At 36.3% G+C, this 17,083-nt stretch overlaps 1 protein-coding gene across 1 annotated transcript; it reads right to left on the reverse strand.

Moving 5' to 3' along the window:
* Positions 1–10: 10 nt before the first annotated feature.
* mep1bb (meprin A subunit beta b) lies at positions 11–9,257 on the reverse strand. Its single transcript, XM_041992325.1, has 13 exons — positions 9,254–9,257; positions 8,251–8,301; positions 8,084–8,127; positions 7,899–7,977; positions 5,606–5,723; positions 5,254–5,432; positions 4,666–4,884; positions 4,343–4,495; positions 2,230–2,445; positions 1,639–2,103; positions 1,360–1,539; positions 922–1,063; positions 11–225 (listed from the first exon to the last, which is right to left on the reverse strand). The coding sequence occupies exons 1-13, from the start codon at positions 9,255–9,257 to the stop codon at positions 18–20; spliced, it is 2,058 nt and encodes a 685-aa protein (XP_041848259.1). The 3' UTR covers positions 11–17.
* Between the last annotated feature and the right edge of the window lie 7,826 nt (positions 9,258–17,083).

Genomic DNA, 17,083 nt, shown 5'->3' on the forward strand with positions numbered 1-17,083 from the left:
TTCAGAGTCTGAATGCATTAAGTATTCATGTTTCCCATGACCATGCTGTTATCAGCACGTTTCTTATACTTCTTCTTCACACAGAGAACACTAACTACTGTAATCACCAACATTGCTCCCAGTACAGACAAAGAGGATGCAAGTGCAAGAGTGGTTTTATCCTTGAGGGAGCCCTTGTACTGGCAGCTGTTTCCATAGTACCACCAGTCATTGCCCACCACACACCTGGAGAGCACAGGAAGTAAGACAAAAAATAAGACCTAAGGGTATCCCCAGCTTTCTTTTATATTATGCACAGACTGTGGTAAAATTTGAAGGAAGATAAAGAAGAGGAAAACTATTTTACTTGAATAATAAGCTGTGAGGCTTGCTGGAATGTTGAAAAATAATACATTAAAAACTAGAATTTCTTATTTTGAGAAAAAATTATCTAAGAGTAATAGTGAGCAGATACTTCTGACAAAAACACTTGACTGGGCGTGCATAAACTAAATATTTGCTGTGCTTTTTTTTTTTAAATGCATGTTTGTCTCGATCAAACAAACAATAACAACCAGTTCAATTTGAGCTCTAAATGCACTGGTGAAAGGGATACTAATATAAACTATATGGCTGCTGCCTTTAATCAACAGCTTCATGTTAGAGTTAGACAACATGAGATAAGATGTGTCTTCTTTTCATCTATTTCTTTGAAAGCAATGCCTCATAGTGAGAATGCAACCTAAAATACAAATATGGGCATCATTGACATATGTGAATAGCTTGGTGTGTAACAGATTTCCAAACTGGGACAAAGAAAATAGACTCTTGCAAGAAGCTTTTTGGAACTAAATATCTAAATATTCGTTCGAATAACAAACTGCAAACTAACTTCAAAACATCATCTTTGCTCCCACATCACTCCAGTCAGAAAGTGCTTACCTGCAAGCACCTTTGCCTTCCTCTACAACACAGACTCCACCATTCTGACACTGCACATTAAGGCATGCATCAGCAGGGTCTGTAGTTGTAGGTTGTGTGGTTGTGGAAGGAAGAGGCTGGGTCTCCGTCAAATGGGATACATCTGAAGAGGGACAGCAAATAAGTGAGCAGTCATCTGGAACTAAGCGTATCAGATAATTAACTATTGTTTGTTCTGCCAAGCAGATGTATAAGTCATGGTTATAAAATTATTTACAATAATACATAATTTTACTAATGCTGTCTGTATATTTAGAAGAAGTATTGAGTAATATAACAGGATGGACATGGATTCAGAAAAAAACTGACACAATTAGCTTTTTTTTTTTTTTTTTCAATACACCATATTGTCTTTATGTTGAAGACTATTGAGTTCATACTATAATTCGATGCTTTTACCCTCCATGGTGAGAAGAAAGATGGCATCCCCTGCCTTGATAAAATCCCTGCTTTTGGCTCTTAAATGGGTGAGATACGCCGCTGTGCCAGCGCCTGGCCCTCGGAAATACTTGGATCCATCTGTGTCTGTGACCTCAACACCAATCTTTCGAGGATCATCCCAGAAAAGATGGTCAGAGCCTGTTCATAAGAATGTTGAAAGGTTTTGTAAATGTTGTGTAAACTTTTTATGTATTCAGATAAAGGTATTTAAATCTTTAACTGTGAAACAAGCTGCACCTGTTCCCTTCATGTTAGGGTCAGTAGTGACACTGCGCTGATTGGACATACGCTTTTGGATGTGTGGGTGCTGGTCCATTAGCATCATGGTTATCTGTTTCCAAGGGCAAGGCCATGATTGGCCTGTGTCCCCTTCACGTGCCACTAGATGAGCGTAAGCAGACAACTCACCAGGGTCTGCTTTTCCATTGGGGTATAGCTGCATCTGGAAAGTGTAACCCTCCTTAGAAGTGAATGGTGGGCTAAAGATAGGTATATTTGTTGGAGTGTTTTCCATAATGTGACTGAAGTTTGTCACTCGCCATATGAACTCAGGGCATGTTGTCTCAGAAAGGTTGATGTCATCCAGGGATAGTCCCCCTTCTGTAGGCCCAGAGCCCCCCTTGGTCCCTTGGAAGACAACACGGAATTTTGTTTTGACATCTAAACTCACATGGTGCAGTTGCCACAACGTCTGAGGGGGTCCTGTTACAGAATTACAGAAAAAGATTAAACCAACTGAATCTTTAAAGCAGGAAGTACATTATGGTTTCATCCTATTTTCCAAAAAAAAAAAAAAAAAAAATCTGACAATAACACAGGAATAGTCACCATCTATAGTCTTTATCAAGCGCATAGATCCACTGGGGTTGGCTTTGTCATATTCTCTGACATAGATCTTCAGTGTGTCGCTTGGACCAGCACTGTTGTAGTAGAAGAACTGCAGACACTGGAAACCTCTTTTGGGATAAAGGATCCTGCTCTCCAACACAGCTGAATCTCCAGTGTTGGCTGTCCCAGTGCTGAAATGCATGAAGTATCCTGAGCCTAAAGATGTAAATGTCATGAATTAATAATGTCATTAGATACACATTGCTGCATAGTGGATAGTACAATGCTGGACTTCACAGGCTAAAGTATATCATTTCAAGAATCAAAGAGCTGATGTTATGCTCTTGTACAGATTCAGGATTTGAAAGGAAGGGCCTGCTGGAGTAGATTTTTATTTTTTAATGCTAAAAAAAGGATATTGATGCAGCAACTATTGCCCCCCTCCATCTGAAACACTGGTAAGATTCCAAATTAATTCACGAATGTCAAAAACTGATTTCATATAAAGTAACATTAATGAAACTTCAAAGGAAGAAATTGGAAAAGTAAAAAGGAAGCAGAGAGACAGTCAGCATCTGTGGGTTTTTTATTTAAGGGTTTGTTTTTTCTTTATTCCATTTTATTTTTGAAGTTCCTTCCCTTGTGTATTCTGTTTTTCTGTTTCCTGTTCATTAGCGCACCTGGTTTTAATTGTTAACTTACTCCACCTGCATCTTGTTATCTGTGTTCCAGTTGTATACCCTTTGGTTTACATCAGTTTTTATGAGATTCTTGTTGTGTTTCCCCATCATGTGTTCCCTGAGGTCTTTGGTTCATTTCCATTAAGCTGTGTTCCTGCACCCATCTACCTCCTGCTTCTGAGTCCTGCTATTGGGTCCTCACATCTGCTGCACCATAACACATGGTGGCTGAGTAAGAAATCTAACATTATCTGCATTAAGAGTTAACATACAGAAACACTTAGACTTAATGGAATTAAAATAAAACATTCTGACCTCTGACTTTAGTTGTTGCAAAGCAAAGGATCATCAAGCAAGCTCAAGTCAAGGGTTAATCTTTTCTTGGAAAAAATCAAATGAAAAATTAATTCACTACTTTTATTACCAATGATCTCTATTCATACTCTGTCATTTGGCAGGTATTTTGCACACTTGGCAACCAAGATGCAACATCCCATCATCAAGGTGCTTTACTGACAGCGATATCCACACTCTACAACAAGGGCAAAACTGAAGTGGATATTTTATTTTTTTGTTTAAAAAAGCAGATAGGATATAGCCAATATGTGATGTATGCCACATTTTCAGTCTTTTGTAACCAGAACTGAGTACTTTATGACAGATTATAGCTTATGTGTTCCAAATCAAATCCCAACCAAATCAAATAAGCGCAGCCCAAGTGTGATGACATTGCTCTTTTCACAAAAGAAGAATAGTTTTCTTTTTTCTGTTGGTTATTTCTCAGTGCTGAGAACTATGTCTGCAAATGTAACCTCCCACATAACTGCACCACCACTCCCAAATAGTGGTGTTATGTATTATTTATTTATTTTTTTAATAAAAAAGAAGTAAATTACAAATTGTAACAAATACTTTGCATTGAAAATAATAGTAAGAAAAAAGAGGTCCTGTACTGGGGGTGTCTCCAGTCATTTCATAATCACATGTGATGCCTAGACCTTTCCACCCCCCCATAAAAGCAGATGAAGCAGTAAGTATAGAAAAACAGACTACAAACAATGTGTTTCAGGAAGCTCAGAAAGACTGTTTTGGAAAAACTACCTTTGATGTGGATTTTGGACTCTATAACTTTAACATTTTTTACATTAACCAAATGTTATACACTGAAACAAGGAGAAAACACCTAAAAGCATCTTTTGGTTCACCAAATCCACATTTACTGACCCAGAAAACAAAATAGAATTTATTTTAAGAGATGATAAATGTTTTTTTTAGATTAATTTTTATAAAATATGCTTCAGTGAAAATCAGCCTCTCAGGGTCTTTGTACATGTAGACATGTGACTTTTGTTTAATAAATAAAATAAAAAAACAAACTATATATATATATATATATATAATATCATGTGTCATAATCTCAAGGCCCTTCTCACCAGTGCATTTGCCCATATTGGAGTAGTCTGTGTCAGGCCCCCCAGCAGCTTTGGAAACCCTGACCCAGTCGGCACCATCCGCCTGCCCCTGGATGATCCCACAGATATTCTCCCGTTCAAAGTCACATGAGTCCAGGAAAGTGGATCCCTGAGCTATAAGACATCTTGTAAACAGGTGTAAAAGTACTTTGAACAGCAATAAACCAATTGGCAGGGGATTGCTATCTATATATTTGCACATTGCAAAAGACAAAAGATAGGCCACCTCAGGTTTTGATTACAGCAAATTTAACACAGCTGGGGTACTGGTTGTTGATTCTTACTGCAGTTATATAGCCGGTGCAGCTTGAGCAGGTCATTGTCACTAAACTCCATGCGCTGGCCAATGACATCACTGAAGGCAGGTATCTTTGTGACAATGGTGGGCTCGGTGCCATTGCGGAAGGCAGTTTTACTGTAGTGCATCATGGAGCCATAGTCATAGGGTACTCCCAGAGCGCTGGAGGTAGTGTCATTGTAGGTGTTAAAGTTGTGCTCCTTACCTGCAGATCAGATATAGAGGTTTCAGAACAGTTTGATTATTTATGACAATATATTTTGTAGGGTGGTTTACAGAGATAGTGATTGGGCTTTCTTGTAAAGATAAACTCCCAGTGCATGGGTCAGTGCAGTTGAGATGGCATTTGCTTATCGTGAAGATTTTGCAACCATGTACAGCACATGCACATGCTTATTATGCAGTAACACAATTACTGCTCTAAAACATGTCCTTTATGTTCTTCATAACAAACCTCTATTGTACTGCTTAAAGCTATTTCCCCAACCATATCAAACAACAAATGAGGCCTATACTCGTGCAAAGACAAGCCCTGATATCATTAATGGGCAGTGAAGAATGAGGGGTTCATTACCTTCTGAGATGCGGTCCCACATGATTTTGACATAATCATCACGGTCTGCTCTGGACTGCTCATGCCAGAAACCCAGAGCATGAAGGAACTCATGTTCGATAGTTGCAATACGATCGCAGTTTGTTCCTATTGACAATCTCTGCTTCCCAACTTTCCGATTACCAACAGAAGAGAAACAGCTGTTGGAGGGATAACAAGGCTTTTATAAACATCACATAGTTCTTACCATGATTTGTCTCAAAGTCAAAATCTTTGTTGCAAACAGTTTTAAAATGCTTTAATCCTTGGGAAGGTACAGTACATAGCTTGTTTTACCAATTGCACACTAAAAAGGAATAAGTTCTTGCTTTACCCATCCCCTTTAAAGATAGAAATGTAGTTTTCTTCCCCACTCCATGGCTTGAAGTCGATACAGGTCTTAAGGCGGTACTGCTCAAAGGCCTTCAGAATCACACCTTTTGCATTGATCTCTACAGAGAAGATGATAGATCAGGCCCATTAAAGATAAAAAAATATGTCTTCAATATTCTCTTTTAAGAATGCCTGTAATGTAAATTAAAATAGGGGCAGTGGTGAATTATTGAAGTTTCAAGATTACAGCTCTAATAAGTCTCACGTTTGCTCGCAGCATCAGCTATCAATGGCCAGATATCAAACATATGGTGAAAAGGCAGCCCTATGTTGCGATAAAAGATTGAGGAACCTTTTATCGTATTATGCCCATGTTGTACATGTTATTTGTTTGTCTGTCTGTTGTTTCTTTTTTTACTATGGACCATGAGTCCGCAATAAAGAATACTACTACAATATTCTGCTCTTATAACTAATATAAAACTGCCTTCATTATTATGCTAGAAAATTGCAGGTCTCTTCATAGATGGAAGAAATATTTCTATAATTTACTAAAGTAATAGTTGTGATACAGGAATTTAGAAAAGCTCAATGTAATTAAGAGTCTGATATCAATATAGGAATATTAACTGGAAAATGTTGGTAAAATGTCTAAAGGAAAAGCTCTCTTTGTGATTCCTGTCAGTCTTCTGATTTATTTTGTTCTGCCATTAAAAAGGGGGAAAGAAGAAGTGACTATTTGTGGTTCACAGATCAAAACGCAGAGCTAAGAAAAAAAAAAATTAAAAATAAAAAAAAGGGGGGGAGAGAATCATCAGGGAGCACTGGCATACTTACTCCATGTCAAATAATTTCAAATATCATTGACTAATTGACAAATTAGATCTTTGTCTGGTTTGAAGTTTGTATAGTAAAAAAAACCACTCTTTGTATGGTATACAAGCCGGTTGTCTGACAATGACCCACAAGAGAAAGAAAAATAAATATTGATTGTTGTGTTGTGCTAGTTATAAGAAAAGTACAAACAGTTCTTAAACATTCAGTGTCTTACCCTTGAGTGTTCAAGGACAAGACACTGACAGACTACTTGCATTGCTGCCCTCCCACTCTAAGTTTGCCATCAGTCTGTGTGACTGAGAGGCAAAAGATGTAAACTTGCTAAGATAATAAACAGAATAAATTAAAAAATATTTTCTGTAAATAAAGTTAATTTACAATATTTTTACATTGTGTGCACAATTATTAGGCAAGTTAAGTATTTTGACCATATCATTTTTCTTGCATATTCTCCAACTCCAAGCTGTACAAACTTAAATACTTATTGGATTGCTGAGGTCAAGGCTTCACGCTGTCACCTGTGGGAGCCCTCAGGGTTCTGTCCTGGGCCCAACTCTGTTTAACATCTATATGCTCCCCCTGGGTCACATCATCGGCAAGCATGGAATTTCTTTCCATTGTTATGCCGATGATACTCAGCTCTACCTGCGGACTGACCCCACCTCACCTTATCCACTCTCTCCTCCTGCCTGGAGAAGATAAAGACACGGATGACCGAAAACTTTGTACAGTTCAACAGCACCAAAACCAAGGCCATCTTCATTGGCACCCCACATCAGGTCAAACCTCTTCCATCACAACTATTTCATTTTCCGACCACCCCATCCCTCTCTCCCCCTCACCCAAAACCTTCTGCCAGATTTTAGAAGACACTTTCTTCAAACAGTGGTACAGGAAAAAGTCTGCATCTTTCAAGAGGTCTATGATTTTTATGCAGGACAATACTCCATCACATGCATCAAAGTACTCCACTAGCCTAGCCAGTAAAGGCCTTAAAACTGAAATAATATTGACATGGCCCCCATCTTCACCTGACCTAAACCCTATTGAGAACTTGTGGGCCCTTCGTAAACAGGATATTTACTGTGAAAGAAAACAGTAAACCAGTCTGAACAATTTCTTGGAGGCTGTGGTTGGTGCTGCACTAAAGGTTGATCAGCACCAGATCAAGAAACTGACAGATTCCATAAATAATACAAGTAATCCCCATAAAAACAACTTGGTTAATAATTGTGCACACAGAGTATTTGTTCATCAAAGTAGAAATATTGCCATGTAAAAATACTTTCTTAGAATTTGCAGTCCTATAATTCAAATCTTAAACACTAATAAACATATAAATACAACAAACTGCACCTAAAGATCAATAAATTGAAATTTTCATTATTTTTAATTATTTCTTTACCAATTTAATTTGATTTAATTAATTTGAATTAGACAGCTTCAGTCCCTCCTACCTAAGTCGTCTTCCATGTAGTATGGGATTGTCTTTGGCCACCTGTATTCATCTCCTATGATGGAATTCCGAGTTTGCTTCTGCAGCAGTCAGTGAAAGCAATCACAAAGAACATTGTTAGATAAGTCTAAACTCTCCACTGCAAAAGTCAGCTGTAGAAAATTAAAAGCAGCTGAATGAACAAACCTCATCAAGCACAATGTCCCCCTCCACAAGATTCAACCCTGCCTCTGTGGAGTCAAAGAACACAAAGAAAATTGGTTTGTTAAGATTATTGAGTTAAAAAAAAAAGTTTCAGTTGAAGACAAGAAAAAACAGAAAATTTAAGAAAGAAAATTGTTCCTCTTACTCACTTTCATTTATGTCAAAAATATCAAGATCCCGTCCACCATCTACATTATAGTCTGTAAACAGGTAAACAGATTTAAATAAAGCAACAAGCTTTACAGCTACTAAAAATTGAAGTATAGCTAAAAGTAGTGTGTAGTACTTGCTTGAAAAATAACCTACCTGGTATCTTTGAAGTGGACAACAATGTAAAATAAAAAGAAGCATAGTTGAATCAGGTTTATAAAATCCAAGGTTTATTGTGATCATACGACAGTAACATAATCAAATAAATCAATCTCTCACCAAGCAAAGGGCAGCACCACAAAGAAGGCATAACATCTGAAGAACAAGCACATCGGTAGGTTTCCTTCCTGCCATGTCTTAGTTCCCTCTGTACTCTGAAGTCTGTTGGTGGTAGTGTGTTCTGATAAACACTCAGGAGGCAGAAATTGCCCCTTGTGAGTAATAAAGTACACATGTTTACAAGTCAATAACTGATAGAACCAGGGTCTGAGTTTTACAACAGAACCAGGGACTCTGGTCACCAAACAACTTTAATCCACTTTGCTATCTGCTAACAAATCCTTACACATCTGCAGGTGCAGCAAAGCAGTCATGCAAAATTCCTTACTTATGAGACACACTGTGCATTATGTTTGCATTATAATTACATCAGTCCTCAGTTAGTGTCAGGTATTTATTAAGTTCGAAGTCCACAACAAGCCAGTGCTTAGTTAATCTTTTAAAAACAAAACATTTTCACACACTTGTGTTTCACACTTTGTGCTTATTAACGGTTCCATCCTAATGGTTAAAACTGTGATGTCTCTGGCTCTTACAAAAATAAAAAATAAAAAATAAATAAAAAAAGACAATATTTTTGGCTGGTTATTGCCACTGCTTTGTGGTACTGGTTGTTGAATGGTGAGGAAAATTGAAGGTTCTTGTGCTTACAAGTCAGAGAGACACAAAGGGTTTATCAAAACTCCCACCCTCTTCACTGTACTGGCTCCACAAGGTTGTTACCCATTCTCGCATGTCTTTGTCTTGTAAACTACTGTAATTAACATCATCCTCCAAGCTGAGACTTAGGGCATGCAGTTTAACCCATATGAGCCCGAGGTGGCATATTTGTCACATACAGTTTTTGAGACATTTTGCTTCCATTTATAGTATAGACTTTGCTCAAAATCCTGTTGAACACAATCTGATATTTGTCTTCTGTCCCCTAATAAAAACCCAGAAGCAGAAAATCGTATTATAATATTTTTACTATATCACATGGTAATAAATGGTAGATATCCCCCTCAAAAAAATGTTAATTTTTTGTTACATTTTGTTAAAGGGACAAATAAAGACCTCATATTTAAAAAAAAATGGGACTTTTCTTACCATTTTTTCATGGACTGGGTCTTAATGGGTTAAATGGTATTTTGTGCCTAAAAAATGTACTTTTGTTCTGTTTCAGAGAACTGGAAAAAATTCTATAGTTCATATCTAAAAGTGAAGTACAATAGAAAACAAATATGCAGTTGAGAGTTCACTGAGTTGTGACAGGTACAATATATCTCATGTTGCATGTTGACTCTTTACATGAACACCAACACATGACAAATTACACAGTTTGATTATTTGCTTAATAAAAACTACACTAACATGCAAAAAGTGGTGTGTAAAAATGAAATATTACTGTTAATCAAATGCATTGACATGCAAGCAAAAGCAAACGCTTAGAAAATTTTAATATTGTGCAATCAAACAAAAAGTTTATTAAGTTTTGCAGAATAAATTAGGTAGGCTGACCTGGATATTTGTTAATTGAGTTCTGTGTATATAGAGGTTTTTTTTGTTTTTTCTTCATATAGTTTAATTTTACTCTCATTATATTTCTAATTCTGTAATGCTGCTGAAACACTGCAATTTTCCAGACCAGGATCAGTAAAGTATGTCTGGTTCTGATTTTTTATGGACACATAACATTGCTGAATCTAGACCTGAACAATGAAAGCCGCCTCATTTGACATGCTTAGTTAGAAGCAGATGGCTTTTGTTATTTTGGTTTGACCAGACAGTGTATTTTGATTATTTGCATAATATGAGTGAAAGGATAACATGTGTACATTGAATACATTAAATTCCATATGTAAACTCTGTGGACTTGAAGCTGCATCACATCTTTGTCTGCCCAGTGTTGAATAATTATCTTAAGTGTACTATTTTGCACATGGCACTTGTAGCTTAAACAATTTTCCAAGGAAGATAAAATGAAACCAAGGAAAAATTACATTTCTGTATATGTAGGTTGTTTAATCCTGAAAAGCTTGTGCTCATAAATCTGCATTTCATATTGTCAAATATTGTAGTGGAACTAGGACAAACCAGGAGGACAGAACCACACAACGCTCACATTAGTGCACATTTTGTGTGCTTTGGTGGCATCATATTTTCAGCTTTGGTGATTAACTATTGATATTTCTTTGCCTCCTATTTTACTCACAAGATGGGTTCATGAGATAAATGGAGCTAATGGAGCTGAACTGATGCAACTCAGGCCCTGGCTGTATTTTCCTGTTACTTTTTCTCCACAAAAGAACACATGTAATGCCTAAAAACCCTTCTGTAAAATAGAAACACACTTTACAGTGCTTGAAATCACAGAGACACTAAATATTCAAGAAGAGATGTCAGGGATGTGATTCAGTCTCAGGTAGCACAGAATCTAATTTGTTAGATTAAGATGATTAATGACTCTTCCCTGTTAGGGGAAAGAGTGCTCATTCCTTAATGTGGTGTGGTGGTGGTGTCTGTCCAGCACCGTCACGGCAGTTTCCTGTAGTATATTTTTGTTAAATTCTCATTTGGCAGAACACGTAGAAAGCATAACATTTCTTTGAGTTTTGTCACCTTCATGCCTTTGGGTTCTCTTTAACTAATTCATCACCAACACATCTTATTTCAAGCATTTGCAGGGCCAAGTTAGTCATAACCCTTTGATCTGTTATCTAATCGCTTGGTGTGCAGTGGGAAACCCTAGTAGGCCTGTAGATGGAGTAAATTATGACAGAAAACTGCAGCCATATTGGCAGAAAACCTCTTGTACATGTATTTATGCTGCATGTGTAGGTGTTGAATTAGCCTTGGTTTAAGCATACTGTATGAATATAAATTGTAATTGAGTAGTGCTTTCTGCTTCTCTCTATTATATTGGTAAAACATTAATAGGATATATAACCAGAGGGTGATTTCTTACTGTAGTATTGGTATCTCTCTTATATGATGTGCAGTTCATATCTGCAAAGGCATGTTCATTTTAATAGAGAAGCAGAAATTCAAGCAGAACAAACAGACAAATGTTGTTTTTTTACACTTCAATGCAGTACTTTTTACTTTTTAAAGTCGCTAAATCTATTCCAAACACATGGTGATGCTTTTGTTATATGTGTTGTGTTATTTGTTGCAATCTCTTGGGCAATCTGTCCGCAAGTGAGGAGACATTCAGTGTAAATATATTCTAGTTCTTCCTGAAGTATTGTTGAAGTTGATGAATTTTCTCTATGCTTAATCATCTGACACATATTTGAGCATGCAACCTTGACTGCAACACTACTCTCAGAGGAAAAAGCTGCAGTTTCCATTGTTGAATCAAATTTTACCTAAATACCTCGATTAACAGAAGCTGCTGTTTGCATATCGAATCTTTCATCTCATTCAGCTTTTAAAAGTATGATGTGCAAATAAATGCCTACAGTAGCTACAGATAATGATGTATAATTATAGGTATTTTGGGCAGATCAGTCCTGTTGTGAAAAGTCTGAGCACAGCAAGGTATAAACTACTCTGACTACTCTGAAAGCAGTGATAAAAAGCTCACTCTTTTAATTGATCTCATGATCAGAGAACACGATAATGCCATACCTTCTACATCTATTTTTTCTAATTTACATGTACATTAAAACATACCTTGTCTAGTATTGAGGATGAACTGTTTTAGTATTAACATCAGTGTTTCTGGAGAGAATTTTTGAATTTTAATGGAGAAAATTAAACAGATACCACATCAATGCAGTATTTAATCATGCTATCGGATTAAAGCTAAAGTTTATGAACAGAAATAAAATCAGTTTTGTCATGTCCAAAGCAAATATACTTTTGAGGTTATAATAAAGCCAACACTGCCTAGTTTTCTTTGTTTTGTGCGTGTGTGTGTGTGTGTTTCATGTATTTTATTGCTTTTCTACCCCTCATTTCCAGTCTCCAGGCCATGTCCATGGTCCAGTCTGTTAATGCCACCCCTACAGAAGGTAGACTTAGATGGGACTGCCTCTGCCAAGACTTTTATTCTGCCTCATTGACTGTGCAGAAAATGCACGATTATTGCCAAATCCCCTGTTGAACACTCCTCCTGATTGATTGGGATATGATAATGTCTATGTTAACCCTTTATTCTGCATCATTACCATTCTACCATGAATGGAAGAACTATAGAAATTTACCATCAAATTAAAATAATTTTAGTTTGTTTCCATGCAACTTTTATATCTGGGTTAGCCCACATCATAGGTTTAGTATCGACAGTACTGCTCTGAATATTTGATTTTGTTTAATTCTTAAATATTAATAATGTCTTTGAGGGAGTTCTGAGGATTAAAAAAAAAACAAAACAGAATGTGAGAAATAACTTGCATACAGTCATCCAATATCAAAGAAAAATGACCAGGCTTATACAAGCAAAACAGATAATAAATCTTTAGAATAGCCAAGAGAATAAAATTGTTTGAAATGAATATAAACCATTTATAAAATTCTATTCTGTTCAACGTTTTGTCAGGAAATTGCATTTGAAAGACATCAAATGGAGCTGAGGAGGATGTGCTCATAGTCGTTGATGCAAAGTGGATTACAGAGAAAAAATGCAACACATCTTTTTCATTGTTGACTTTCTCAGCTATTAGAAATCCCTGATTCTGGAGGGGAAATATTTGCCTCCCGAGGGTGAGCTTTGGTCATCTAGCGACAGAGAAAGTGATGCTTTCGTTGGAAATCACAGTGCGTCTGTCCATAATGATGATGTATCTAACACAACACATGTGGGGACTGACAACAGAGGCCGGCAAAGCAGAATTTAATATTTAGGGGAGTTTCTGGATGTGGTAGAGGCAGCTGGGGTAGAAAACGTGGCACTGAAAAATCTGTGGGACCAGCCTGGGTCCAAAAAGTGCTGTGAAGATGGATGATGATGGCTAGGTGTATTTGAAAAAGGAGGAAGGATCAGACAGTTTGATGAGTAAACTTGGTATTCTGGAAACTGAGGTAAATACTAAACCCACTGATCATATATAGCATAATAGTATAATATGGATGCCAACCTGTGATGCCACAATTTGAAATTAGATTAATAATTTTACTAGCATCATATACACTGGTTCATATTAAACATTTTTCACATTTACAGTATGCCTTAAAAACTTTAAACCCAAAGGTGTTAATACGAAATTACATTATCATAAGCATTGGGATTCTCAGATCTCACACAGCATCAACAGCTTCTCAGTAGTGGCCCCACAGAGCATTAATATGTCATATATTTTAATAAACTATACAATTTATAGTTAGTGGCTCAATGATTAAATATCTGAGCCATGAAGCTATGACAGCTGCTTTTTATTTTCTTTTTTGGTTTTGGTTTTTTTCTCTTGATGGCTTTTCTCATTATACCCCCCCTTACCTTTAAAAGGTTGAATCTCAGAAGAGACAGATAGATTTTTACTGTCACTGTATGGTGTACAATGAGTGCCTGAGTTGTAGCAGAAATACATATAATATTAAAACATGGTCATAAATAAATGTGTATAAACAAACACACACACACTAATAGCAAAACATCCTGAAAAACCCATTTGTTTAAGTATTAAAAAAATACTCACACCAAAAGAATTTTGCATAAAAATTATATTAAACAAAACAAACAAACAAAGAAAAAAAAATTAAGAACACAATAGTTGCAAGTGTTGCATTATTTATATGACTGTATGTCCAAAAGGCTGCTCTGTAGTCTCTTTGTGCATGTTTTGGGGTTAATCTGATGGGGATGTGGTGAAAGGGAATTCTGAGGGAGTGTGATGTTTTTTAGGATGTTTTTGGACCTTGTGAGGAGGCATCACCCAGACCTCGAAGTGACGCTTCCACTTCAACAACTGGAGTTTGTTAAGCTTCTGCTAAAAGCTGATATTGCTAAAACAACATGTTGATCTCTGCTTGAGCTCAAGAGACATGAGTGCTTTGATAAGTCAAGACCAGAATGCAAATAAATCCCAGCAGAACAAATCAAAGTGATCTTAATAACCTGAAACAAGTTAGTACTAACTGAATCTAGTATCTATAAAGGTAAAATCTCACCTTAGTTCATTAAAGATGTGCTTTGTTCTTATTTAAATGATTTATTTTGGAATTGTTTAAATGTTCAGATTCCCACTTGTAGGAACGCAGTCATTCAGATTTCCCTTTTGGCGGATCGCACTGACATTTGGAACGTGTTATGGAGACAATGAACTTGGTCAATTCAGAGATTTGCAGCATAACAAACATTAAATTCATTGTATGTGTTTTCCTTTCATGCTATGTAAAATAATACAATTTAGCAGGAACTTTTTTATATAAATGAAACTCAACAAAACATTAGCTATGTGTACAAAAAAAATCTCCCATTTTTTAAAGTGGAATTATCTGTCTTTCTTCTTCTCTGAAGTCCTAAGAAGGCTGAGGCTTTCCCACATGAGGTAAAGTATGTGTTAAAAGCTCATTCTGACTACTTTGATGTCCATGCTGTGTTTTAATCTAATCATACATTAATGTTTTGCTACCCTCTGTGGCCATAACAATTAATTCTTTGACAACACAATTACACTTTAAATAGAGCTTTCATCTTAAGCTTTGGCTCAATCAGTTCCAGCTTCAATCTGTGTGCTGGTTTATCCTAGTGTGTGTGTGTGTGTGTGTGTGTGTGTGTGTGTGTGTGTGTGTGTGTGTGTGTGTGTGTGTGTGTGTGTGTGTGTGTGTGTGTGTGTGTGTGACTCTGTATGAATTCACGCATGTTAAAAGAGAGAAACCAAGTAGCACATGAGGCAATATTTTCGCAGAGTGTAATTCTTTTGAAGATAATTCATCTCTGCTTTCAAGGTGTGACAAACAGAGTTGTTTCCCTTTTTGCAGTTTCTGAGGCACACGCTCAAATTAATTTTGAAGTACCACCATATATGCCGTTGACCCTGTGCGATTGATTAAAGTCATGTTCATGTGAACATGGGGGGACAAAATATTGAGTTCTAATTAAAAGCATCACATTGCTTCTGCAGTGAGTAACTTACATTTTGAAAGGTTTATTTATAGTCACAAAAGTCATCCTAGAATGAAGGTTGCAAAGACCTAATGTTAAATACAATATGAAAAGCTGAATTATAGAGGAAAACTGGACATTGTATAGACTTTGCTCTGAAGGATTTGGATATGAGCGGAAGTAGTGACAAAAGGGTTATAGCCCTTACTTCCATCTTTAACCTGATATGGTTTCAGTCATCCTCTTATTTCAACCTGTTGGAGTATGTGGATTGTTTCATGATCGAGACAGGTTGTGCACTTGATGTGACCAAACCTTATCTAAACAAAACAGGTGTAAACATTCACGGACACGCCTGAAGCCGAAGATCAGTACTTTAACCATGATTTAATAGTGAAATATGTAAAAAAGATGTACAAATGTTAATAAATATTGAACTGAGTCACAGGATGTCAATCTGCATTGAAAAAGTCCAGGAAATGCAGCAGATTGCAGTGCATGCACACATCTACCTATCTGTGCAAACATGATTTTAACAGGTTAAAGATTCTAGCAATCTGTATTAACAATAAAGTGACAAATGACATCAACCAACCATAAATTAACTTACATTTGAATGTTACCGGATGTACTATAATTGGTTTACTTTATTAAATGACAAAAATTTATGTTGAATTCAGCAGGTAATTGAATTTGATGTTTGGTAATTTGCCAGTCTTGCATGAAGTCATTCTAATAGTTTGTAAACTTCTTTGGGTTTCTTATTTTTAAAGTAAAGTGCTTTAATTGATTAAAAAAACTTACCAAGCAATGTCCATGAAGCAAAGCACTAGTGATGCATACAGAGTAATATGTAAGTCCAGCATAAGGATTTATATTGTTTATTTATCTTGTTTTTGGCAGCATGATTCAAGTTATCTGAATAAGGCCCATTTCCTCTTTCTTTTACTCTCTGCATTAATTTCTTCTCCATCAAATTTGGTATTTTTAACCAGATTTTTAAAACAATGAACTACATAAAACATTGCTTTCTTTTGTCCCCTCACTGCATATTTGTGCTACTGTAGAAACGTGGCAGTGCAACATAATGAAACATGAAACATAGATTTATTACTTTGCATTTATTTGAAAAGATCTCAATAAAACTTGGAGATTGCAAGTTTAACTTCATTTTCTTTGGCCAGCCTAAATGTTAGTCTCATCCACTTGTTAACCCAAATGCTCAACAAACAGCACAGCCACATGAATCTTAAACAGCACAGTATGCACTCCCCCCCACCCCAGAAAACAAACTACATGACAGCTATATCTGCAAGGTAGCCCTTATGTGGAAAACTACTAAGGAACAATAACAGCAAAAAAATCTGCAGATTAAGGTTTCCTGCAACTTTTTTCAATGGTTGGTAAATGTCTCCTTTAATCATTCACTTCACTGTTAAGTGAACATCATTACCATAATCATTTACCCCCACTACAATACAATTAAATTTTAAAATATGTCCTTTATAAAATTATAAAAGGTC

This window comes from Melanotaenia boesemani, chromosome 8, assembly GCF_017639745.1.
Source record: "Melanotaenia boesemani isolate fMelBoe1 chromosome 8, fMelBoe1.pri, whole genome shotgun sequence".
Taxonomy (NCBI): Eukaryota; Metazoa; Chordata; class Actinopteri; order Atheriniformes; family Melanotaeniidae; genus Melanotaenia; species Melanotaenia boesemani.

What these genes read in the sequence shown, in the direction of transcription:
- mep1bb (XM_041992325.1), bottom strand. An exon ending in GGGACATTGTGCTTGATGAG is followed by an intron (nt 7,978 to 8,083) that starts GTTTGTTCATTC and finishes TGACTGCTGCAG; the next exon opens with AAGCAAACTCGGAATTCCAT. An exon ending in CAATATGGGCAAATGCACTG is followed by an intron (nt 2,446 to 4,342) that starts GTGAGAAGGGCC and finishes TTACATCTTTAG; the next exon opens with GCTCAGGATACTTCATGCAT.